Source organism: Betta splendens, chromosome 2 (assembly GCF_900634795.4).
Source record: "Betta splendens chromosome 2, fBetSpl5.4, whole genome shotgun sequence".
NCBI classification, from domain to species: domain Eukaryota; kingdom Metazoa; phylum Chordata; class Actinopteri; order Anabantiformes; family Osphronemidae; genus Betta; species Betta splendens.
In genome coordinates this window covers 23,992,282-24,017,500 of record NC_040882.2, presented here as the reverse complement: position 1 = coordinate 24,017,500, position 25,219 = coordinate 23,992,282, and the positions used below count along the sequence as shown (strand labels likewise).

At 47.2% G+C, this 25,219-nt stretch overlaps 1 protein-coding gene across 3 annotated transcripts in view; it reads right to left on the bottom strand.

Moving 5' to 3' along the window:
- Window positions 1–5,607: 5,607 nt before the first annotated feature.
- LOC114847060 (glucosidase 2 subunit beta-like) overlaps window positions 5,608–25,219 on the bottom strand; it is a 94,186-nt gene continuing 74,574 nt past the window's right edge. Inside the window, exons 13-15 of one of the 3 annotated variants that reach the window (XM_029136364.3) lie at window positions 21,138–21,209; window positions 8,115–8,214; window positions 5,608–6,199 (exon numbers count right to left, since the gene is read on the bottom strand). In XM_029136364.3, coding sequence (XP_028992197.1) covers window positions 6,062–6,199; window positions 8,115–8,214; window positions 21,138–21,209 — 310 coding nt within the window. In that variant the 3' untranslated portion in view covers window positions 5,608–6,061. Of the gene's footprint in view, window positions 6,200–8,114; window positions 8,215–20,573; window positions 20,790–21,012; window positions 21,210–25,219 lie in introns of those variants that run through there. The other 2 variants (XR_008696663.1, XM_055514617.1) reach the window with 2 other exon arrangements.

Genomic DNA, 25,219 nt, shown 5'->3' with positions numbered 1-25,219 from the left:
GGCAGCACTCCCCCGCCTCCCCCACCTCCCCCCGCATGAGCCGTGTGGTGCCGTGTTCGACACAGTGTAGCCTAGTTTCTGCACAGCGTGACTGTTGCCGTCTCCCTGTTTTGGGGTGGGAGAGGAATCCACATTGTGACACATTGGGGTTGTAGTTATGGATCTGACAGTGGCTCAAGTTCTTGAGCGTGAATGACTGTTATTTGCATGTGTTTCACGAGAGCGGTCGTCGCGTTGCTCGTCCGTATCGTTTGACCTTGATGAGACGGTGAACGAGGACGTTAGCGGAGTTTGAGCGTTTCACTCAACCATCTTATCACCACACTCTTCACTCTCTGCCATATTTGCTATATTTGCCTGCAGCCACATTGCTTTTATTCCAGCATGGAGGCAGAGCGGCACCAGTCATTCGTCCACCACTTTGTTGCGTCTTGGTGTCATTGTTCGACCCCTCGGCTCGAGTCTGAATTAGAGGCTAAACAAAACTCTGCGTCCGCCGCGAACGCAGGCGTTTCTAATCACCGCGGACAACGAAGTCTGTGGAACGGCTGCTGGTGGTGGTGTGTGACGCCCGGCAGGTTCTCCTGTGATGAAATATTGATGCTGCTGGCTTTGATTCTGCAATAGGTACTTTTGATCCAGATCTGTCGCGGCAGACCCCCCCCCCCCCGTTCCTTCCGCGACTGCACCTCTGCTCTCCTGGCTGCGTAAAACGCCATCCATCCACCTTTGATCAGGTGCTGTGGACTTTGAAGAAGAACTTATAGAGATCGCTGATGTGTGAGCACAGGCAGGTGCTGGAGGTCTATAACTCAATATGTTGCCTTGCGCTGGACGGGCGCCAGTGACGAGGCTTTGCACTTAGTCAGTTGTTGACTTTTATTTATCACGACTGCTGCTGCTGCTGTAATTGATGACTGAATCAACACAGTCGGGGAAAAGTAAGCGCTGACTTCTCTGCTTTTTCAGCGGAACAGCAACCGTGCCTCCGTTCCCTCGCTGCACTCATCTGAGAATCAAATCCGACACTACAGTATATTTTTCCGACTGAGGGACAAGGCGAGTTCTGAATCCAAAAATAAATTCACATTCATTCACAAAAACGACCTCCTGGCTCTAAATCCTCGGGCTCTGCACAGATTTGTAGATTTGCTCTTTTCTCCTAAAGAGTCGAGTGGTCTCCGTCCATCACATCCTTGGAGCTCGTCAGCGTCTCATTCGCTAATGAAAAGGCCGCCGGGCGTCCACGAGGATTTGATGTTTTTGTGGGTCCCCTTTTGTTTTTGTGGGTCCCTTTAAAAACCTTAGGACTTTCCATGACTCTCTTCCTCCCCTTCCCCCACAAACCTGTATAATATCGCACTAAACCCATCTCGGCTTGACCACAATGCAAGAATGCAGCTTTGTTAATAATTGCTGTAATTGTATAAGTATGTAGAAAGCGCTACACAAAGCGGAGCAATGACTATTATCAGGTTGATAACCAATAATTACTTACAAACCCTGTGCTCATTACGCGGCTCCTGTGGGGAAAGCGAGCTCGATATAGCCCTCCGGAGCCCCCGCCCCCCGCGACCCGCTGCTCCGGCTCCCCCTCGTTACACGCCTGCTCCTCGTCCTTCATCCCGTCCGCCGCCCTCCTCGCTCGCCCCTCTCTCCCCTCTGAGCGGCGATCGCTGTGATCTTTCTCCCGCCATCGCCCGTTTCCCTGCTAAATCCCAGCATCCTGTTTATCTGTGTTCACTCGGGCCTTGACGCTCTCCCACGTCTCCCCCGTCCTCCTCCCGCTGAAAGATTAACTATCCCCTCTGCATCTCCCCTCATCTATCATCCTAATGGGCGCCACGAATGGGGGAAAAACAACAATTTGCAGAGGGAGAAACAGCCACATGAGGGCAAGGAGGTGTTGGGACTGGAGCTTCCATCAGCTTCCAGCCGGTCCACAACTTTTCAGGCACCGGGACCAAACGGGACCAGACGTCACCCGCCCCGGTGCTAACATGCAAACATGTTGTTTGTGCTTTAAATTAAAACGCAACTGCCGATGGAGATGAATAGTTTAGCATTTAAGTTAGCATTTATCCTCTGGGGACCATGAATCATAACGTTTCTAGTGATTGTGGAGTTTGTTGCCGCTGTGAACTGACACTGATTACTAATATGTTGTGTTGCATCCCTGATGGACTCCATGAATGATTGTGTTCCTTTAAAGGTGAATGTGTTCCCCGTGACACCCCCCCCCCCCCTGCTTTGAGCGCTGATGCCCACCGCGGGAGGCCCCTGGGTGCCACATGCTATCGCAGCGCGGCCTTCCGGCCTCCAGCCGCGACGCGCCCGCGCCCGCGCTCGCCCGCTCCACGGGGGAAGTGTTGAGCCTCGCGCGCCGGCGCCGGAGCGCGAGCACACAAACACTCCGCCGTCACCAGATAGACGGGCGTCCTCCCACTCCGCTTCACATGCCTCGCTGCTTCCCTGCTCCTCCCATTACAGTTTTCTAGTCGGTTTGTCTCCCTCCTCCTCTCGTAGCACAGATTTCCCTCAAGCGTCGTCAGTCTCTGTCATTTTTGTTGCTGTTTATTTCTCTATCTGCGTATCTCGCTCTTCCTCCTGCGCTCTCTCTCCCATCCTCCTGTCAATATTAGTCTTTGTTCATCTGCATCTCTAATTCCCTCACTCCTCTTCATTCCTATCTGGTGTCAGCACGCTCTCCTACTGAGAAAAGCAATTTGTGATGCTGATGCGGCTCTACAGTATATGCACCATTGTTATTACAGATTGTAGATTTTTAGATAATACCTCAGACTTTGTTTGCCGTTGTTTAGACGGTAACATTCACACTGTTTTGTTGTTTTGCTGAAATATTGTGCAGTAAAAATAGAAGCAGCCTGTGCAGAACTGGAAGCCCTTAGCTTCTCAAAAGCCTTAATTAAGACACAAAGGAGCAACTTTAAAGTGAAACTTTGCAAGTTTTGAAAGGAGAAAAACACAGTCTGCCTCTTACTACACGAGAATTCATCAGGACGAAACGGTGCCTGGGTCGATTCAGGACACGGGGAACTGCTGCTGCAGCCTCTCGGCCTTGTACTGTGTGGCCCCATAGCTCATGATGGCTAATGTTCGCCATCTTTTTAGCACTGTGCCACATTTCCTGCTGTTTTTTTCCAAGTTCCATGGGTTCTTTTTAATCAATATTTCTGTGTAGCAGTGACCTGACTACACTACAGCTTCTCGTTGCTATAGTGTGGAGCAGAGGTCTGTTTGGGAGCTTTCCGGCTTCTGGGGAGCGTCTGTATCGCGACTGAATGGATGGCAGCCAGTGAAGATGTATCGAGGCGTACGCCGACTCAACGCAGGCACCGCCCCTTCAGGCCTGAGGGCAGGACTGGCTTCCCTTCAAAGTCAGAGGCTTAAAAACAATGTGTGCGTGAGTGAAAGCAGCGCTGGATGCGGTGGGCGTCAGTCAGTCAGCTAAGCGAGGGCCCCGCTGCCTCTCACTCCAGAGAACAGGTAGCCTGAACTAGTTTCTACAAAGCTGAGTCGGAGATTTAATGCAATATAAAGCCTCTGGGCCCTTTTAGCAATTTGGAGTCAATACACAAATACGCCCACACACAACTGGAAGAGTGCGTGTCTCTTTACACTGTGCGACTAGTAGCATTTCCAGCTGTTGCCAACATTAAGAGTCTGTTAAGCCTCAGTGTGTTTTTTTTTTCTCACTGACATCAAGTTTGGCATCTGTTACGTGGTCCATAGATTAAAAGATACGAGAAAATTGTTTCTTGTGAAAACAACATAAATTTCTGTATCTTTTAATGTGAAATGAGAAATCAAGAAGTGAGATATCAAAGTGGATTGTATCCTTAGGATAAACCTTTTGCCTTTGCTGGTGCAGCTGATTGATTGGGACGTTTGCTCTGCACGCAACAACAAAATTCAGATAAGTGCTGTAATAGTTGCTTAGATAGTTGTTTTAAAGCGCAACCAGAACAAATATGGACTCAGTAGGATGTGATAGGAAAAGTGTCTCGTCGTCAAAAACATGCCATCAAAAAACAGCACAGCATAGTATTATGTAAAACAAATCATAGTATGTGATAAATAAGGTCATGGGATACTGTCGGAACCTGGCTCGCAAGACAGACACGTAGGTCCACACAGGACATTTTCAATGTTTATTGACCACAAACTTACATGTAACAAGGAAATGCCGCCATATGTAAATCAGTAGCATCAGTAATGTAATGCATGTAGGGATGTGTGTACAATGAAGTGTAACAAGATGAAACAACAGCAAAAGGCAACCTAAAGAGAAAGAGACAAAATGGCTGACTCCACCAGGTAAATAGACTAGGGCCTGGTGACGGAAAGACTCAAGGGCCTACATTACACAGCCCAACCAGAGAACAAACAGGGCCTCTAACACTAGTATGTGATGAAAAGAGAAAAAAATAGATATATTTATACATGTAGCAAAAAAATACTCATTACTGTATGTGATGAAATGTGTCACAGTATAGTATGATGTCAACAAAGAGCCATAGCAGTAAAAAAGAAAACATGCTTTGTGTGAGTGATAAAGTGACACAGTGTATTATTGTTGTTAAAAATGGGTTTACAGTTAATATATGTCGAAAACGAGTCATAGTATGTGGGCAAAAACACAACCATCTTCCTTCTAAACAGGTAAAAGTCAGAATAAACTGCTCCTGACCCTTCAGATGACTGACTGTGGTCAAAGTGCTCCTGGAACCACGTTATTGCTGCTAAAACAGGAGTGGCTCCTTGTATATTAACTCCACCTCCGGCAGCAGCAGGAGGAGGCGGGGGCATCGCTGAGGGCCTGAGACGCCTCCGACGAGTGCTGGGAAAGAGCCGGTCAGTCCATTGAAAACAGCCGCTTTGAAGCGCTCCATCTGTATCTGAGCGCACACACACTCAGCATCAGGTCCAGAGCGTGGATGGGAGCCGACGCGGGATAAATAAAAAGCAGGCGTCCCTGGGCTCCCGGGCCTCAGGCTATTGCATTGCTTGGAGGCAAACAGCCACCCAGCTGCCCCAGCAGGGTAGGAATACATCAGGCAGCCTATTGGGTCCCTGACAGCTGATTTGCTCTTCTTAATGAGCAAAGAGTTCTGCTCCAGTCTGTTACACAGCACAGTATCACAGGAAGCTGCGGCCTGCTCACGCTGGTGAAAGTAAAGCAGTTAATGCACGATCGCTCACGTTGAAATGCTGAGCTAAGGTGTAAAACACCACTTTATTTGTCTGGAGTGAAATTAAATGCATGTTTTTTTCCAAACACCGATGGTTCTGGTTGAAAAATATGAAAGTTATTAGCTTACGTTACACAGATGTCACAGCACTGATACTGTACAACAGGAGCAGTTAGTTCATGCGCAGCGCTATCATAAATATCCTACTGTATGTCATTATTCACTGCAGCTGAAACAACCTGTAGCTACAGCAACAGTAAAACACATGAGAGTTCAGTTAGGATTATACAAACCGAATTAGGACGGGCGCTAATAACGGCCCAGAGGACATTAGTTCTGGGTTTAAACCGGCTGGGGACGACGTCCTCCTGTGCATTAATACACGTACGCAGCCCTGAATAAACAGGTGATACTTTATAGAGAGAGAATCGTTGTTGGATTTCATATTTTCCAGGGTTTTGCTGACAGGAAAAATACTGAAAATCACCAGACTAATACTAACTACACATCATTAACTACTAGTATTTTCAAAGAAGCAACAACTTTGATGATGCAGCTTAGTGTTGACGTGTAATATGAGCAATACTTGTGTACACAAACTCATTCAATAAATGTTCTACTTTACATGTGGCAAAACTAGGCCTCGAACAAAAACGCTACGAAGCAGAGTGGTCTAGAAACAGTATCACAGGGAACCCGACGCCGACCTTAGCAGGACTTTCTTGGAAGTTTACATGTTCTGACAACACAGATGTCAGCGGGGACCCTCAGGACCCCAGCCTGTCACTGCGGGCTAGCCAAGGGGCGGGAGGCTAAGTTAATCTAGGCTAGGCCAGGAAGGGACGGGGTCACAGTTCACTGTGGATGCCCCGCTGCTTCAGCACCGGCTGACAGGCCACAGGAGTCTGAAAGTCCATCATGTACTGGCATTTGCTGGGCTCCTTCACCGATCGCAGGGCTGTCTCTGTTCCGCATGTCAGTGTGACCTAGAAAAGCACAAAGACAGGGAAGTTAAGGTGGCGCGGGGAGAGGGGGCCGTCGTTAGCCCCAGTCAGGAGCCGGCTCTGTCTCTCTGAGGACGGCGTCCGGCGCCCGCAACAAATGAGGGACCTATGCAAAGCTGCGCCGTGTTCCGGGCCCCGCGCCGCATAAACCCGCTGCACTGCACACGGAGACTTCCATCACCACCCAATTTGCAACCGGAGCGTGTACGAAAGTGTTGCCTTGACTGCAGGACACCGTTGCATTATGGGACGCCGCCGCTGTCATCCCTATGTGTGAACAGGACGGGGGGGAGGTGGGGGATGTGATTACCACTGTCATGACTTTAATAGGTGACTTTGACGCCCTCTGCAAGAGAGTGGAAAAAGCAAAAACAACTTCTTTTACTTTTAGAGGGTTTCCATGGCAACGCCTCACATCACACATCACCTTCAACAGACAATCCCTCTGGCAAACAAAAGCACCTGGAGAGTTGGAGCGACGGGAGCTTGACAGGTATTATTGAGGCCGGTACAGCTGGTGATTTGGTTTTGTCCTGTACTTGGATTAAAAACAGTCCTTTGTTGTGTCACTTAGTGTCTTGTTGCACAGATACATTAAGTGGGTGTCTGCAGCCTGGCGAGAGAAAGTGTTTCCTTACGTACGTGCGCCTGATTATTGCTGGTTTGGTTTTAACTCGCAGGTGTCCCTTTATGCGCTCGACTCATTATTAGCAGCAGAAAGTCGTCTGCCTGCTACTTGTGAATTCCCACTGAATGAGTGTTTGAGCGAACGTGTGGGCCGGCCTCATTGTGCGCTGACTGACAGCCTGGATGTGTGCGTGTTTGCGCTGGTTTAGCCTTAATCCGCGAATGTGTGAAATAGATTACTTGATACTTTTTCTTTTGCAAAGAAGTAAAACAAATACTGTCTGTTAATTCTCACATTGTTCCCTGGAAATTTAAGGTTTTCAGAGTTTACAGTTTTGCGACAACTATAAAACCTAATGATGCATCTTAAAATCAAGTTTTATGTAGAAATTTGAATATATTGATTCCTAATTAGTCCATCAGACATCGTCCAACACGTGGAGTTCAGTGAATACTTTTCACTTTTCAGATGCAGCCTGCTGATCCCAAGCCTGGACCACACGGAGATCCTCCAGTCAAACAACAGATCACTTGCCCACTGCTTGAGTCCTAAAAGGAGAAGTGTCTCCCAGCAGAGACAGAGAGAGAGACAGAGACAGAGAGAGAGAGAGAGAGAGAGAGACCTCCCCGAAGACGGCGTTCAGCATTTCAAATATAATAAGCGTCGACTTTTGACGAGTCTTCATTTATGCTGACTGCACACAGTTAGGGGCCGTATCAAAGGAATTCAATTTAGCCTTTTCAAAGGGGGCCGTGGACGGCACGAGCACATACGTCTGCACACGACATTTATTGGACTCGGATTTGAGGAGAGGGGGGTCACAAAACGGAAATGAGATGATTAAAAGTGCAGCGTTTTTTAATTGAGCAAATTCTCACGCGCACAAAAACGTAAGCGGGCCTCGCGAAAGTGACGGAAGCGGGAGGGAAAAGTGGGGAAATGGAGCGTGGAACAAGAGAGCGCTGCACGAGAACGCGAGCAGAGCAGAAAAGCGATGCAGACTGACAGAGGCAGGGACGCCAGTCAGCTTCCATCAGCTGCCGCACACAAAGCGCCTTTCAGCCAGGCTGCTGAGCAGGAGCCTGGACGCAGGAGGAGCATCTGCTGAGAAGCACCAGGCTTAAAGTCAAAGGGCTCCATCAAGGGCATCCGACTCATCCGTCACTATTAGCTCACGTCCCCTCACAGTCTCCCTTTCGTTGTCATTATTTTTACTGTGTGTACTAGCATATTGTCCTGTAGTACTGCGTGTATCTTGGTAGTACTCACTGTGGTACTGCGTGAGCCTCCCTGCCAGCAGGGCTCTCCGTTCTCATACACCATCTGACTGTACTGGTTCTTCGCTGTTCCTGCCCACATCCCCCACTTCCTGGAGGAGCAAGAACAAAAAAAGAAGCAAGCGTGGTTATTTTTAATGCTTTGATCGAGTGCCTGTAGAAACAAAGTTGAGCGAAGCCAAGTGAATCCTAAGCGTTGGACGCACTAGACACACGAAATCGAATTTTCCTGAAACACCGCCGCCCTGGCTAATTGATAAACACTTCCTCGGCGCAAAAATAAAGCGATGGCAAGATGTCCAGTCTGGCAGCGGCCTCCACCGGCTCCGGGCTCCGCCGCCCCCGCGTCCCTTCCACAATGGAGGGAAAATAATTAGCATTTTGTCGGGGCTAATTCTGCGCACGGGAGAGAGGAGTCCATCCCAGAAGAGGCTGTGCCTCATTCAAAGGGAAACCAAAGCAGAGCGGGCGTCGGTGAGCGCCGTCTGATCACGGCTGGAGCTCAACTTTAAACCCGAGCAGCTTCTTTGAGAAGGCGGCCGCTGGTTTCTGATCCGGCCTCTGCATAAAGTCCAGTAGATGCTCAGATTAGGGGATGAATCAACTGTTTCACTTGCATCGAAGAATCAACCTGAAGGCTTTTTTCAGTCAACAGCTTGTCAATGATCTGTTAATCATTCTGGATAATGAGCTACTCGGGGCTATAAATACAACATTGTTCTTTTAATCTGCTTAAGTGCTTTTCTCACCATTTCCAGCCCTGTCACCAGAGCACAACTCTTGATCAATGCGCCTACGTTGACCTTTCCACAGGGGATTAAAGTAGCAGGATTGGCTTTGCTCGTGCCGTGCTGCTTAAAGTATTATGGAGGCTAATCTGCTATATTTCACGAGCTATTATATTTTTATTGGTCCCTTTAATTGATCTCAATGGATGGTTACAGTCAAAGTGATTGACATAGAGCAAAGGCAGCGTTTCATTAGTGAAGACTTATCACTCCAGTAAATTCCGCCTTCCAGTCGTTTGACCTTGAGGAGGACAAACGCGGAGTACGCTCTGATTTCGGCAGCGCTCTCCCGCTTTCGCAGACACACGCCGCCGTCAGCTCCCAGAGTGTGCACGGCTTATTTAAGATGCCTGAACGGGTCAGTCAGAGGTGAATTGCTCACACAAGTGGAAGCCGGCTGGGCCCGGGCGCCTCCGCTCCTTCCTCCCAGCCTGTTTGATTGGGTTTTAGCACTCTGTTAGCACCAGGAGGCTCTCAAATGGATTGCTGTCTGGGCCGGCGGGCGCTGCGGCTGCGGCTGCGAGTCCATCAGCGATCCCCGGCGCGTCACCTCCGCGCTCGTCCCAACCCCTGTCCCCTAATACACCCCATTCCCCTGCCTCGCCTCCGTCCGCTTCCTTCCTTAATCTCCATTCTAGCTCTGTCAGTGCTCTTGTGCCCCTGGAGGCAGCACAGGCCCTGTCAATTAGAGTTTAGTTATCACTGGGATGTGACCAGCACACCATAGTCATCTGGACTGGAGTCATGGGATGGTCACGTATTGACGGATCACTCCCTGTAATAACACCCGCGTTCACCTGGTACCGGCAGGACCGGCGATCTAGAGTTATCAGCGGAGCTCATGATTTACACCTCTCAGAAACAACACGCTGGCCGTATTGCTTAATTCCATGGCAGGAGCATCGCTATATGTTTTGCTGACCCTGTGACAGACAATATAGCACAAGCCAAATCTGCAAAATGGACCCCTGGCTCAGTGACAACCTCATTTTCTCCTCCAATTTATCCCAGTTTGGCTTTAAGCTGCCGCTGTGACACACACACACACACACACACACACACACACACACTGAGCGGCCAGTGTCCTTAAATCATCCAGGTTATGCACGTGTCCCTTTTCTGTCCAAATACCACTCGCTGCATATTCAAACAATGTTTCTGTCGTCTCGGCGACGTTTTCAGGGGAAGAACAGGAAGCAGACGCATTTCTGTTTTCAGTCCGAGGCAATAACACAAGTAAACGTGATTAAAATATGTAAATTCAATAACGCTGGCAGTTGAGAGAAAATGGCTTCTTAACCTTTGTAGAAATCCACATCTTGTATTGAGAGAATGGAGGCAGCACCGATGCAGACTTCCTTTTAATGATTAATGATGGATGATACTAAACACATGCTCCTTTTAAGGCTTAAAACGTCAGGAATCTTATTTACTGATAGCCGGGTTATGACTCATGCTTTGTCTGGCCTCCTCTAATGCCATAAAATGCACCTTCCATCACAGATAAACCGGTAATGGCAGCCTATCCAGGCAGCTAAACCCATTATGCATACATTTAGTCTACAATGTGGGAGAGATCCTGGGCCCCAAAGAACTCAGACATGCCTGTAACGTACACATCTCATTTAGTCAGTCTCATTTCATTTTCTCTGTGAATCACTAAGGTGTGATGTCTATTGACATACAGACTAGCAGATGGAGTTGTGATTTAATTACGTGCAGCACCGACTACAAAAGTCTCCTAAAAGTGCACTTTCAGTCAGTAGATACCATCAGAGGTACGTTTACTTCAAGGCTGTAAAACCACACAAATCCCAAAATGTTACATACTTTCTGTGACTAGTAGAAAGAGAACGTGGTCTTTTTCATATTTTTTCCAATTAATCCTCATTAGGAATAATTAGCATTAAAAGGAGCTGATTAGCTGCCTTTTCATCTTCCGATGATGGCTTGAGCTGATATAAGCTCCTCTTATTTCCTTAAAACCACGCGGTCACCACTGATTCTGTTTTAAACTTCACTGCGGCGTTAATCCGCGCGCCTCGAGCGATAAATCCCGAAGATCCATGGCTAATCTTGCTCAACACTGGAGAAGAGAGTTAGGCCCTCTGATAGAGCCACAAATCAACCCTTCACAAGCAATTATCATTTAGACAACTCTACTCTGGTGTTCAAACACCCTGCAGATAAAGGGGGGTGGGGGTGCATGTGTGCGCGTCCGTGTATGTTTGTGGACGTGTGCTTCGAGGCCGTGGGGCTTCGCTGGAGAAGAGCTGCAGCCAAACCCAAAGGGAAACAGAAATCTTACAATGGTGGACACGTTTGGTTCTTCAAGTGAACTAAATATATTTCCCCATGTGCCTCCAGTGCTTTCTTTGCACATTTGGAGACTTTAGAAAGCTGATCTTCGCCGAAGCGCCGTCACATCTGCTTTTCATGCACAGAATCTGCCTGCGAACATTAGGGCGGAAACATGTCTGCACACATACTGTATGTGGAGTGCACGTGAAGGAATTGTGCGACCACAGCTCGTGCACTGAGGCGACAACTTGAACAGTGACACGACAGAAACATGGTCCACGTTGTGTCAAAAGACTGAAAATGAAGGCTGTCGGCCTGTGCCTGGTGGCTGTTGGGATAATGAACTACGAAGCAAGAAAGCAGGGCCTTCGCTGTCAAAGCCTGATCTGATGGCACAGGTCGGCACAAGAGTGTCAGGCCTCCGACAACAAGAGGTTCTGAAGACGCGGTCAACAATCCTGGCCGAAAAACGAGACCCGGAGCGGCGGGATCGGACACCTCTGCTCACCAGAGCAAGAGTTCAGCTCCCATCAGTCAACAACCGCTCTAACTCCACCAGGAGCACACAGCACTCACCAGTATCCTGTAATACTGTGTGTCTTATTAATATATTCATTATTCTTAGTAAATGTATTCCTTTGGACACTGGGAGAGGAATCCTGAGGGGAGGGAGAGACAGGGGATCAACAAGCAGCTCCTCCAGACCCTCCACCATAAATCTGTATGGAGAAATCTACATCTACTTTTACTGTGAGGAATCGCGGGGAGTAAATAAAGGACTCGCTCTAGTCGTTCTGGCCGGCAGTAAAAGCGCCATCTGGGATTTATGGGGTTGAGATGTTTAGGGAAGTTGGTAGAATGATGGCACCTGTCAACACCCAACAAGCTGAGCTCACACTGCTGCTCCAACACTGGACCCACATTAAAAACAGCCTCTGTGCGAGACATATTTGGCCGATTTGATTTTACCGGACAACTAATGATCTGTAACTAACATTTAGATTTTTAACTTGTTAGTAAATCATCAACGCCAGCAACTGTGGCCTTTTAGGATCAGATTTGGAGAAACAGTTGGAAAACAAACAACGCTGATACATAACACAAAGGAAAACGAGTCAAAGTTTGGACCTGAAACGAGGCGATGCATCACCGCTCATCGTTCGTTTGCTGTTGCTGTCTCAGTCTCCCTCCACCGCAGACGTCAGTGGCACATTGAGATCTCATTCAGGAGGTTTTGTTTCTTAGGAATCCTGCAGCTGAGGCCTCCCACCTCGTCTCACAGCTCTGGGGTCTGCTTGGTCTCATAGGTGGTCTCACCTCCCGTGGATGCTGCTGCTGCTGCTTCTCTCCTCTCCCTTGTTACACCCCTGTCTGTCCATAGTCTCCTCACTGAGGGAGCGTTTCATTAGCTGTCCATTGTTTAGATATCACACACAGTTTCTAGGATTAGTAGAAAAAACCTCCATATTAATGATTCATTGTTCATGGGTGTAAAAAGAAAGTCTTGACTACATTATTGTTAAATCAAATGTTACTATTATATAATTACACCTAAACTCTATAATTTTAATTAGTCTCCAAAATGAAAGTTCAGAACATTTGAGACTGTTTTATTAAACTGACTCTGGAGGAAAGGTCTGAATAGTCGATGTGGCCTTATTAGTACAGAGATCCCAACTTTAAATTCCCAGAAATTCTGTGTGTGTCGTACTACACATGTTCCTGTTTTTGTTGACTAACTGAGCGCGACTAAGACTTGGTCTCCAGACTGAGTGAACCCTCGAGTTAATGCAGCCATCATTTAAAGCACGACTTGCGGCGCTGCGCTGGTGGAGGCTGCTGCTTAATTTGGACTCAGTCAAGTAGCGTGGCGCTGAAAGAAGAGCGGCGCTCTCGCGGCTAAACGGCGCCAGGCAGCGCTAACCTCTGCTGCCAGGTCACCAATCAGGGAGCAGCGCTGTGAGACGAGCCCAGGCGGTGTCATTACTCTGCCCGTCGCACCCGCCTACCACCCATTGGGCTCAGAATCTCAATAAATAATTCACACCCCAGGAACACGTGAAGGGCACATGCACATTGGGGACTTTATGTCTGATTCATAGAAGGAAGGATTGAACATATAACACACCAACAGCTAGCATGTTATGATGCTTTAAATGCTACAAACCCTTGTGGTGTTGACCCATGTGACTGCTGCAGACCAAGCCCCGGCTGCGTATTTCACCCACACCCCCCAAAGATATGAATCTGGGCGCGCGTCAGACCTAAATCAGTATTCCGTTAACAGCTCACTTGTGCCTCATTAGCAGCCGGGCTAGGCGTTGCCATGGCGACCCAGCGGAAAGGCCATCAGGGGTTCACAGTGTCAGCTCCACCCCCCTCCACTCCCCACCACTTTAACCCCCCTCCTAAGACACACAGGAGACGTTACCCCTTTGCAGTGATTGCCAGACAGATGCAGGCCGTTCGCATTCAGAGGCCGCGACCATTAGCAACACAACCATATGGATGCTACACGTCTTTTCTGTGGTATAAATGAATTTCCGCGCCTGCCTGCGTGTCATGGACGCGCCGGCACGCCGTGGCACGCTCCCTTTGAGTGGTGGGCATTAAACGGCTGCCAGGTTCCAGGTAAATAGGGCCCCTCTCCTCGCTAATAGCACTCAAGCAAATGACCTTGACAGCTTGAAAACGAGCACATTAAGCAGAACACTTAAATGTATAATTATGCACTTGTTCCAGTGGAACCATCGCGGCTGTGTAGGTTAAATCATTACGGCATAGATACGATGAAAAGGCATCCGCGTGTTTTAAATGCACATCCAAACAATTAAGGGCCGGACGAGCTTTGATAGGAGCACATGAAAGGGAGTCACTCCGTTCATTAGGACGAGACATTCATGAAAGCAAAGCAGCGACAAATGCAGCCATTAGTCATTTTACCACAAAGAGAAGTGGTGTGTATGTTCAGGACATGCCACTTTGATCAGGAGGGCTGGATAATGTGGGCTGTGCATTAAGAACACTAGGCTGTTACTGCTTGATCACGCGTCACATGAAAAAGGTCCCGGCGGTTACGCGGTGTCTGAGACGCAGCCATCACTGCTGCCATGGCTCCCGGCGCTGTGGCGTATGGATTTATCCGTCAAGCTGAGCCCGGACAGCATCAGCATCAGCATCGGCACCGGCATCGGCGGCGGCGCTCGTGGTTCCAGTCCAACGTGGCGTCGCCGCTTCTCCGGGCGTCCTCCTCTGAAGTCAGCTGTCACCGGGGGCTCCTTGTTCTGTGTCAGCACAGTGGTGGACGTCACCAGTTTAACCATGTTCCACAGCGATAATCGAATCACAGTGTACGAACTGTGCAGGTACGTGTGACAGGGCCTGTGGATATTATGTGCTCACAAACAAAGGGTTCCAGTCATTTCAGATCAGGAAGCTTTAAGTCTAATCATAAAGCACTCAGTTAGTTTTATACTACGGGTAGAGGTGACATCAGTAATTCAGCTCTGAACAGTTCCCCACGTTTAGCAATTATGATGTAAGATATTTAAAAAACAAGCGTGTCATATCTGATTATTAAGTAGTTTTAATGATCTCCTAAGCTGTGATTTAATCAAAAGCAATTTGGGATTGGAAATTAGAAACGGCCACTATATTAAATCGGCTAATAAAGCAGCCATCACCTCCAACCTTCTGTAACCAACATTACATCGAGTTAAATCATCTTGACAATGTTACACTGTAGTTAATTAGCATGGATGTGGTTCCCCGTCGTACTGAGAACGCTGTCAGTCCTAGTTTTTCGTAGTTTCCCCTGATCCTCAATATTCACACAGACTCGGTGAAAGCTGAAAAACCGTTAAATATCAACACTGTCAAAATGCCAGAAATGACTCTGATTGTATTTTTAGCCCGTAACTGCCTCTAAGTGAGGCCATTTTGTCAAGAGGTGTTGAAGTGTCATTGCCTGATTCAATCTCAGATTGATGTTCGGCTTCTTTGTGCTCATTTATAACCTGCTTGTGTTTGAGCAGTTTCACAGTAATAATCTTACCGCTCCCTCGTGAATGCTGTGCAATAAAATGGTCACCTATAGAGATAATTAGCTACAGTCCTTCCTGCCCTGTTTATACATGCACCGCCGCTGCAGGGAGGCTGAAGCGAGCGCTAATATCCCCTCAAACGGAGAAGGGACATGATCGGTTTCCCACCGGCGCGGCCTCGTGCTCCTCTGCTGCCATGAATAGAGCCTCTGCGGCCTCAGAGTAGACTCTCCTTCCTTGGGCCTGCACAGTACACGTTCTCAGCTGGATCATTCGAGCTGAATGTGACATTTGCATAAGCACACCCCTTCCCCTCAGCTCCTCCATGGTGCTGTGTCTCCTACGCACAAACCGCATGGCGGCCAAACAACGCGGGGGTCACGTGCGCTGGGGCTGCACGGAGCCTGGACGCTGGGGAGCGAGGCATGGCCCCGTATCTGCACGCAGCACACGTGCGTCCACAGTGCGCCCCTACCGACATCCGAGCTATTTGTATTTTTCACGGTGGCCAGCGCATCCCACTCTCTCTGGGGTTGCTCTGCGCTGTCATTTCAACTGACTGGCTCCTCATTCAGTGCGGTTTCAATGTTGCTAGGCTACCTCACTTCTCCACTGTTTTCTGTTTGAAAATCTGCTGTTCAATAAAGCAGTTCAAGGGAGACCTGTGGGTTTGAATACTGAGTGATATGAACCTGAGGCAGTGTCTGACAACACTAATAGCCTTTTTTTTAGTTTCACAATCTCCTCCCCCCCCCCGACAGTTTCTGTGTCTCTCTATAGCCCTTCAGTCACAATATTCATAGATTATAACATTTATAAAAATGTTTAAATAACCCAATCTGACTCATAACCGAGGTGGTGAAAATCCTCCTGTGGTCTCCGCTGTTCTTTTCTGGTTTCTTCATTCATGAGCACCCAGCAGCGTCTGGGAGTCCTTATTATTCCTGTTTTGTCTGTCCTGCTTGCAGCTTGCGATGCTGGGCGTGTCCCAGGCTCGGACTGCCAAGCGCAGCGTGTTTCCAAGGTTGAAGGGTGAACAAGCAAGCTGCTTGCCGGTCCCCGCGCAATTTCAGAGCCGCCTCTCGCCGCTCTGCTCGCGTGCCCTCGGTGGTGACGAGTGCAGAGCAGTTTGACCCCGGCACAATAGAAGGCCTCGCTCCTTGAACTCGACGGGGCAACAGATGCCGACCCCGGAGACGTCACATGCGAGGCCACCTGATTTCCCTGGAGCCCCGAACACTAAATCTCATTGGCCGTCCCTCCTCCTTAGCTGCGTTTAAGTCCTCCTAACCCTTCTGTCAGGATATGAAACCACCATTATCCCTGCATGGAGAAGTAGCCGCTTCTGCTAGCTATGCTATGCTTTATCTTTACGCAACTTTAAAAGCAATTATTATATGTGTGACTCTGTTCCGTATTCCATATCAGTGAAGCTGAAGTAATTTCTATCATGGTGTACTCATGGTGAAAGGTTATTATGGCCCAACCCTGTCGGGTAATACTACTGTCCTTTAAAGGGTTTTTGTTTGCGATTGCTGGGATTGTTAGCAGAAAATGGCCCAGGACTACTTAATGTGAAGCTACTTACTGGCTGTTGACAATGTTCCTTCTGGGGACCCATTTCTTGAACTTATATGGATGCGGCCGGTGGCGAGCTGTGGTGCAGCACGCTTTAAAGCTATTCCAGTCATTTGGATGAAGTGAAGGTGTGGTTGTATACTGGCCGCTTGCTGCTACACGGGGAGAGCGTCTCCTGCTTGTATTCATGACCGCAGTGCGATTAGTACGAACAAGCTGCATCTCTGCCTCAACTGAAGCTGTATTGGTTTGCCTTGTCATAATTGGCTCAATGGTGGCTTTATATGACTGCATTCAGTTGTGTTCCTGTGGTTTACTATTATGCTGGTATTGTCTCACATTGACCTTTAAAAAACAGAGTAAGTGAGTCTAATACTATTTTAGCTCAAGGCCTCTGTCCTCCCTGGACCTGTGACCCGTAAGTACCCTCTGAAGTGGGCGCTTCTGTAAAGAACACTTATGTCTTCCATTGCAGATGGAACTAGTATTAAGATCATCGTCACACACTGAAGGCTTATTCATGCTTTTCACGTTTCATGAAGCGACTGACTTTCTTTGAGTCAACACTGCACACATGCTGTGCATGAACCACACACATCGAGTGGACCGTCATCTTCTAAGTCATCATCTTTGCCAATTTGAAAGTGAAACACAAACCGTGGATGACACCTGATGAACTGGTACTAACAGATCAAGGTAACTGGCTATTTGGTAGAAAGACGTTCTGCTTCGTTTAATTGCAAAGAGCAAAGCAAAGCAAGTAATGACTGCAAACCGAACATGAAAGAGTAATTAACAGAAGTATTTTGCAACATCCCCTTATTCATTTTTCTTGCTTTGTGAGATACACTGAAAGGAGCCAGGTCCGCTGTTTGCCCTGCTTCCATTCAATAAACTAAACTACATCTGAGTCTGTGTATACGTTTAACAAAACTTGAAGCTGAGAGCAGCTCTCGGCTCCAGACATGGCATTAAATGCTATTTTAATTCAGTCCTTTTCTACAAGGAGTCAACCACGGTAGAAAGTTACAGTAGGAAGCCTAATGCACTAGTTGTAAATTCTCAAGGTGCTGCATTGTTCTCATTTAACACGTAATGCTATGTAAACTCATTTAAGTGTAAGATAGTAGAAGCAGCATCACTGATTTGCTGATGCGTGTGTATATTTTCCTACATTCCAGGTGAATTGTGTTTAGCAAACCTCACGTCTGCCGTCCTGTCACTGTTTCAGCGCGTCTGCTTCGGCAAGCGTCGCTGGGTGGGGGTGTGGACATTATGAAGATGGACGACATTGTCACAGCAGGACGGTGTTTGTCGCAATGCAAGCATTTTCTTCCACTCTATTATCATTATTGTGGCTGATGTTATTGTTACAATAGCCATTTCAGGAAGCGGTTGAGCTGCTGAGACCGAAAGGCAGAAAAGCTAAATGGAAAATGGAGACATTGGAATTCAGGAAGTGAATATGAGTTGTATAATATCTACATTTACAGATAATTGGGAGCATACAGTATGACTGCTGTGCCTTATGAAATCTTTATGGCCAAGTGTGTGGCAACAATATCAGAGCAGGCAGCTACAAAGGAAAGTGTTCCCAGGCTGATTTATTGTTCCTTAAGAACATTTGTTTTGTTAATGGTCAAACACCAGCTATTCTGCAAAGCCAAGCATGAAGAAACGCCGGGGCTCAGGGAACGATTTGAACTTTTATGAGCCTTGATGCATTCCGCAGACGGAGCACTGGCCATGAGCTGTAATCAAAATTCTGCAGCAACGCCATCGATTTAATTCTGCAGAAACCTAACATAACTAATCCAAATTAGTCTGAACGGTACAAGCAAGTATTAGCAATGACATCGTCACGGCGGTCACAGTCCCAGCGTCACGCCATCATCGACAGGCCACACATGCTAATGCCGCTCCTCCCTCTCCTCCTCACACACGCTTGTCCTTTAGGATGCTGGAGCAGGTGTGATAAATGCTGCCGTTTAAATCAAAGCACTCCCCTCTCTCCCCTCACCCTCTCTGGGGAGAAGGAGGATGCCTCCATGCAGATTGATATCAGGAGGCCCAGGCATATCCTGCAAGTGTTGACTGATGGTCTGTCGGGATAAAAAATGAACTTTATTCCCAGAGTGCGAGCGATGATTCATGTAGCTCCCCTCCCCCGTCCCCAAAACCAATCCGCAAACACCTTCACTACACGCTCTCTGGAAACAGTATAGTACATCATATAGTGCTGCACTGCCAGTCATTACCAGCAAGGTATTGGTGTTTATGCGTGCTAAAACAAGTCAGAGACAACTACTCCCCTTTTATATATTTACGCTGAGGCGCATGGAGAAAGCATCATGTCTTCCTGTTGCGCTCAGTGACTACAGTCGAATCTGCAGCAGTTCATGTAGGAAAACGTAAATATGTTACATATCTGAAATTGCCGCCTCAAGTTCTGTTTTTGGCAGCAATCTTGTTCCAAACAGTGACCAACACCATGAGTCAAAGATATGTTTGACCACTGGATCTGCCTGGTCCTTCTGCCCCTCCATACCATCATGAGTGACAGGCAGACAGAGGAGCTGGGGTCACATTACTCACAGTTAGCATTCTGTTCTTCAGCGTTCCGGCGCTAAAAACATGGTGAAGCATTGCACTTTCCGCTCCAAAAGGGAGTGGGTAGTGTGGGAGGTGGCAGTGCAAAGGAGAAAAAAACACAGTCGTGCTTTAGATTCCAATTAATTTGCCAACTGGAGGGAAAACTATATGTTCAGAGGAGTATAATGGGTCGTATATTATATTTACAGCCCTCAGCCATCAAAAGGAGACACCTTAAGCCCAAAAGCATCACATTTCAATGGAGATAGCATGTTTTGACACTGTCGATTGTCTGAGGTCATTTAGGTTTCTATATTATCTGGGCACCAAACAAGTAATTTGCCTATGTGCCTGCAGTCGAATCCTCCGCTTCAGGGAGGAGCCGCAGCGAATCATGAAAGCTTTTATATCCGAAGAGGTGTCAAAGTCGATGGAATAGTGTTTCCATAATTACACTCTGTAAAAGTGCTGTATGACAGACGGTTAAGGCTAATGAGAAAGTGCAAAAGGACAGTGAGACGACATCCCATAATTATCACCTCAAATCTAAAATTCACACGCGAGAAAATAAAAATATCAGTATGATATATAGTTTTTATCTTTTGTCTGTTTGACAGAGATGTTGCAATAATGGGAAGGTGGAAACGTTGCTGTGACGTGATTATAGAAGCGTAAACTTGGCTGAAAGTATAGAAATGCATTGAAATTGCATGAATTGGTCATAAAACGGGGTCAGATCTCAACAACAACCTAACAATAACATGCATTCAGCTACTACAGTAAATCCCTAACACCATTCTTTATTCGCGGCATGGAGGGTTTGCTAAGGTTTGCAGCCCAACCTAATAGAGACGATGCATAATGGGCACCCACAAAATAACACACCCCAGAGTACGGTACATGCTTGTTTAAACCAGAGGACGAATGATCAGATTAGATTTGTTTCTGCAGAACGTTTCATTCCAGGCCACTCCATTGTGCATTTAGATGCACAATGTAGCATCTAAAAGGTTATAGGAGGACAGACATTCTGATGCCATGTCCACCGGTGGACACGCTCGGTCCCGAGGGGGATGATAAAAGACCAGCACATATCCTTTAGATGAAACTGTAACCCTCCGAGGCCGAAGAAATACAACCCCAGCAGTATATGAAACTGGCCCATTTGTCATTGATCAAAATGTATTAAAAGTATAACAGAGATCTGTTAGCGATTGAGTAAAGGTCATATTACGTCTAACAGAGATTAAATAACAATAAAAAAATCAATAGTGCAAATATTGGTCTTGGGTAACTTCATGTGAGCGCTTTAACGAGGACTACAAAGGCTTCCATCACAGTGGTAGGATCGGATTCAGCTGCATCCTGGAAACGAAAATGCCTGTGATGTGAATGTATCTAATTGGTATAAATAAGAAAGGAAAAAGGTTTTTGTGTTGGGAGACTGTGGTGGACGCATCCTCAGCCACGCCATGAATGTGTCTTTAATTTGACATAAAGCTACATTCTAGGTTCAGCTTGTAGCAAGTGCTTGGACGAGCGCAGGGAATAGAAATAGGAGTGACTATTTCATTGTTGTGTCACCTACTGTGGACGTTGCAGTTTGTAGCTAGAGAAGTTGTGGTTTCTTCACTGTCTCCTCGTCCTGACTGGTTATTTTTAAGGGTGATTTTTACCTGTGGAGACAAAAGTGGACGAGATTGAGGCACTTACCCTAATGAGACCTCTGTTCCCGCGGTGTTCTTCTGCAAGACTTGATTGAACGGACACAGGGTATAAGTATACCTGCAGCGACAAAGAGAAAACATACAGAGGTTTAATCCATGTTGGAGGACTTTTTGTTTTGAGCTCTTTTCATGGCTTGATAATTCTCTAGGCCATAATTTGTCTTTCAACTATTTTAAATTCCCATGGGGAAAATTGTTGCCCTGCTGCCAAAGCACATGAGTTACAGCTCAGCCCTCATCATTCACACAGACAAGTATACAAGTAATATTACTGCACTTTCATTTGACGGTTTAAAAAAAAATCCACCTTACTGTGGTTAGGTAGCGGTGCGTCAGCGTTGTGTTTTTGTTTCGTATCCTACAAAATTAGTAAATGTGAAAAACCCTCTAATTAACAAGCTGTAAAATATCGGTACCAGACTCAGATGTCAACTTTCTGTCAGGAACCACACAAACAAATCTGTGAAACTTGCAGTGAATGCAGTAAAAGCCATGCAGCATTCAATAAAAAGTATTGAACACTGAGGCGTGCTCCAGGCTCAGTGGCGACCCACTGGGACACGAGATTGACAAGGAGCTACCAGTTACGCTGCCACCCACGTCTCCTCCACCAAGGCAAAGAGGGGTTCTGGGAGCTAGCAATTAGCACAGACCATCACTAATGTACTTGCTGGGGACGGTGCCGGCGAGTGGAGGCACCATCGCCAGCTCCAGTAACAGACTGATCAAAGACCTTGATGGCGAATGCGACAGCAAGAGAGGCAGACAGGCTTTTTTTTTTTTTTTTACTTGACATTTGATCCATTACACCGGCTGTTATAAAAGAGCAGAGGATCCCCACACAGGGAGAGAGAGACGGGGCGTGCGTGAGGAAGTGCGGGGTGGAGGGGGAAAATGGCTTCATCTGAAGTAGATGTGGGCAGGGAAGTGCGGATCAAAAGCAGCGCAAGGAGAAAAAACACAAGATGAAAGAAAAGAAAACGATGAGCATCAGAGAAAAGGGGGATTGTGGGAAAGTCGCGAGTCCTTCTGCTCGTGCCTGTTTACGGCCTGTTTTTAGCGCTTCTCGTCGCTCTGACTTCCATTTAGCCGTTTATGCTTTCATGTCTACAGTGTGTTTCAGCGGGGATGCCCCTTCTGCCTCTCGCCAGATATAAGGCCAATGAAAAAAATAAAGAGAAGTGTCTTTTTTGACTGCAGAGTAAGCATTGCAGCTCCAAGTAGAATTAAATGTGTCTCACCATGACTAAGCCTATTGAGAATCCACTCCCCCCCAAGGAATCTGACACTGTGCAGCAAGGTTCCTACTTTGCAGTGTTCTTATTATTTTTGTACTTTACTTATTCTCAGACTTCGTGCACTTTCTCTCGGCTCTAATGATCTGTCCAGAGCAACTACTGGACAGATACAGTAGATGTTGATGAGGCCTACTCATTTCTAATCACTGCGCTGTCGTCTTTTTTTATAATGCTTCAATAATGAATCAAAAATGGCCCACATGTACAAACATACAGGTCGTACAGTCCGCGATGATGCCTTATCCACTTGTTACTTGATTAATCATCTGAACACCTGCTTGTTGGACTTACATAAGCTTTGTTAATAGTCATGTTTACTAAAACTAGTCCAATTATTGTACCAAGTCAAAGTATCTGCTGACATTTCCTCTCTGTTTTAGCATTTCGGTGGAACTAACACAAAGCACAGCTTCACATCGCTGCTATTATGGCTTTACAGTAGTAGTCATCTTTTTAGGACACAGGAAGCACCAAGAATGGATAAGAGCTTCCTTTACAGTTGCCGTTGACCTCATCAAGGACACTCAACACTGTTAGTCTGACAAATTAGCAGGACACCCACGCCTGAAGGAACCTGAAAAACCTTGCATAACCGCTGCATTGTGTTTGAAGTAGAAACTGAAACTCATCTGTGTGTTAGACGAAATATACAACATCTACAGCAATTTCCCAACCAGAGCTCCTATAAGGCATCGAATGCCAAACAGTGCGCTGTGATAAATGAATGAATAATAAAATAAATGAACAAGAACCCTCTCTTGGCGCGTGCAGGATTGTTCCCTATACATGCCACCAGATTCATTAAGTTTGTAAAGCAGGTGTTTCAGCAGCTACAAACATCCTCATCTGAGCTGAAACAGATGGCACCTGATAGACAGAGGTACACTGAGCAGAGGAAGGGGGAGGAAAAAGTGGCAATGCAGTGAAAAAGCAATCACATGAGTCCCATAAGGGAGTACCCCAGTATGCCGGCACCCACCCCCCTTCTATCATGCTCTCTTACCCTCAAGGCAAAGCCATCCATCGCTGCCCACTTTTGCTGACAGGCAAGCACTGCAGGATACAAGCTGGGCTCTCCGTGTGGGGGCACAGGGCTCTGACCTTGGACGCTCGTCGCCACGTGGCAGCTCGCAAGAAAACGCGCCGCTTGAAGGATGTTCACAATGCCTAGGTTGGTTGGTTAGACGTCTAAAACACGCTCTATACGGCTGCCTGACTCACATACATGGGACACAGTGGAAAGGTCAAACAGGCGCATTCGCGTTAAAAGTCGGTAGCAAAATGAGCACAGCACGACACGGACGAGGAAATATCCAATGGAATGGAGGGGCGATGACAAAGGCTTTGAGGAGAAGAGACTGACAGCAATGGAAACATAAGTCTAAGAAACAGCCAGCGGAACAAAAAGAGAGAGGAAAGGGAAGGACAGAAATAAAAGTGCACAAAAGAGAGTGGGAGAGAATCAGAGTGTGCATCTGAATCACCAACTGAACAGGCCCCAAATATGACAGATGACGGCGTGCAGAAAGGGGGACACAAAGCATGAAGAAAGAGCAGGGAAAACGGTGGTCGAGCAGCGGCACATTGAAAATGACCAGAGTAAACCCTGTATTGGGGTCCTGAACATCTGTTCCTGTCCGCCGTGTTTGCCATAATGTGCTGCACCACCGAGTCGACCCGTGGTAGAGTTAAAGAGCCTGAAGCCACACACAAAGCCACTAAATATCTTGGCTGCAGCCACTTAGCCCTAAAGAGGCCAAGCATGCGTCACTGGACTGAACTGTGGCTTCAAACAATGCTTTCAAGAGCTTTTCTCCACTGACACTAATGTATTTAACTAATGAGAACCTGAAGCCTGAACCTACGGTCCTTCACCGAGTCTTCTCGATGACGCTGATAAAATGTTTTAATCTAACAAGGAAGAAGTTCAGTTGCCGTGACTCAACAGCCAGATACAGTGGTGCTTTAGAAGAAATCAGTGATTAGACTTAACGCAGCTGTAATCCCATTTAATGACGCGCACCGCGTCTACAGACACAGGTGGTCAGAGAGAAAGAACACAGTGAAGTTATCAGTTCCCATTATATAAGCGCACCGATTCGATGCATTAGTGTTTATATTCATCATCCAATATGTCGGCTCCCGCTGCCAGTCACGTCAAACAGGCGCCCGGTAAAAGGGGGCTCTGTGGTTGGTGGAGCTCACCTGGCACACTGTTAGCGCTGCCACATCACCGCTACTACTACTACTGTGTGCACTGGCCTTTCAAAGGAAATCAGTGGAAGGCTGCGTTGAGCAGACGCTAACGCAGAGTACGGCAACACCACCACGGAGCCAATTTACATGTAAGCAGTTTGTTAAAGACAAGTGATTGCTGTTACCAGTACACTGCACGGGAGAACCATCTGCGGACAAACAGAACAAGTACATTGTTGTTTACAATCAACACCACTGACATTAGCAGTATTTTATCACGCAGCGTTTGGTGCATTCAGGGACATCAATGATTGCAGGTAATTACGGTTTTGGCCGCTAAAATTGCAGAATGAGGCACAGTTCCACTCGGCGTTAGCACTGATTCAAATGTTCAAATGTTCAAATGCACGTTGTTTGCTTTTCTCTAAAGGCGACAACACAAAATAATGTAATTGCCACAAGGTGGCCAATCAGAGAGCAGTGGTGGAGGGCGGGGCCTGATGAAGCTCTATGGGCTTTTTAATATCAAGGCAAGAGAAAATGTTGCCTAATGAATCACAGTAACACAAATTTA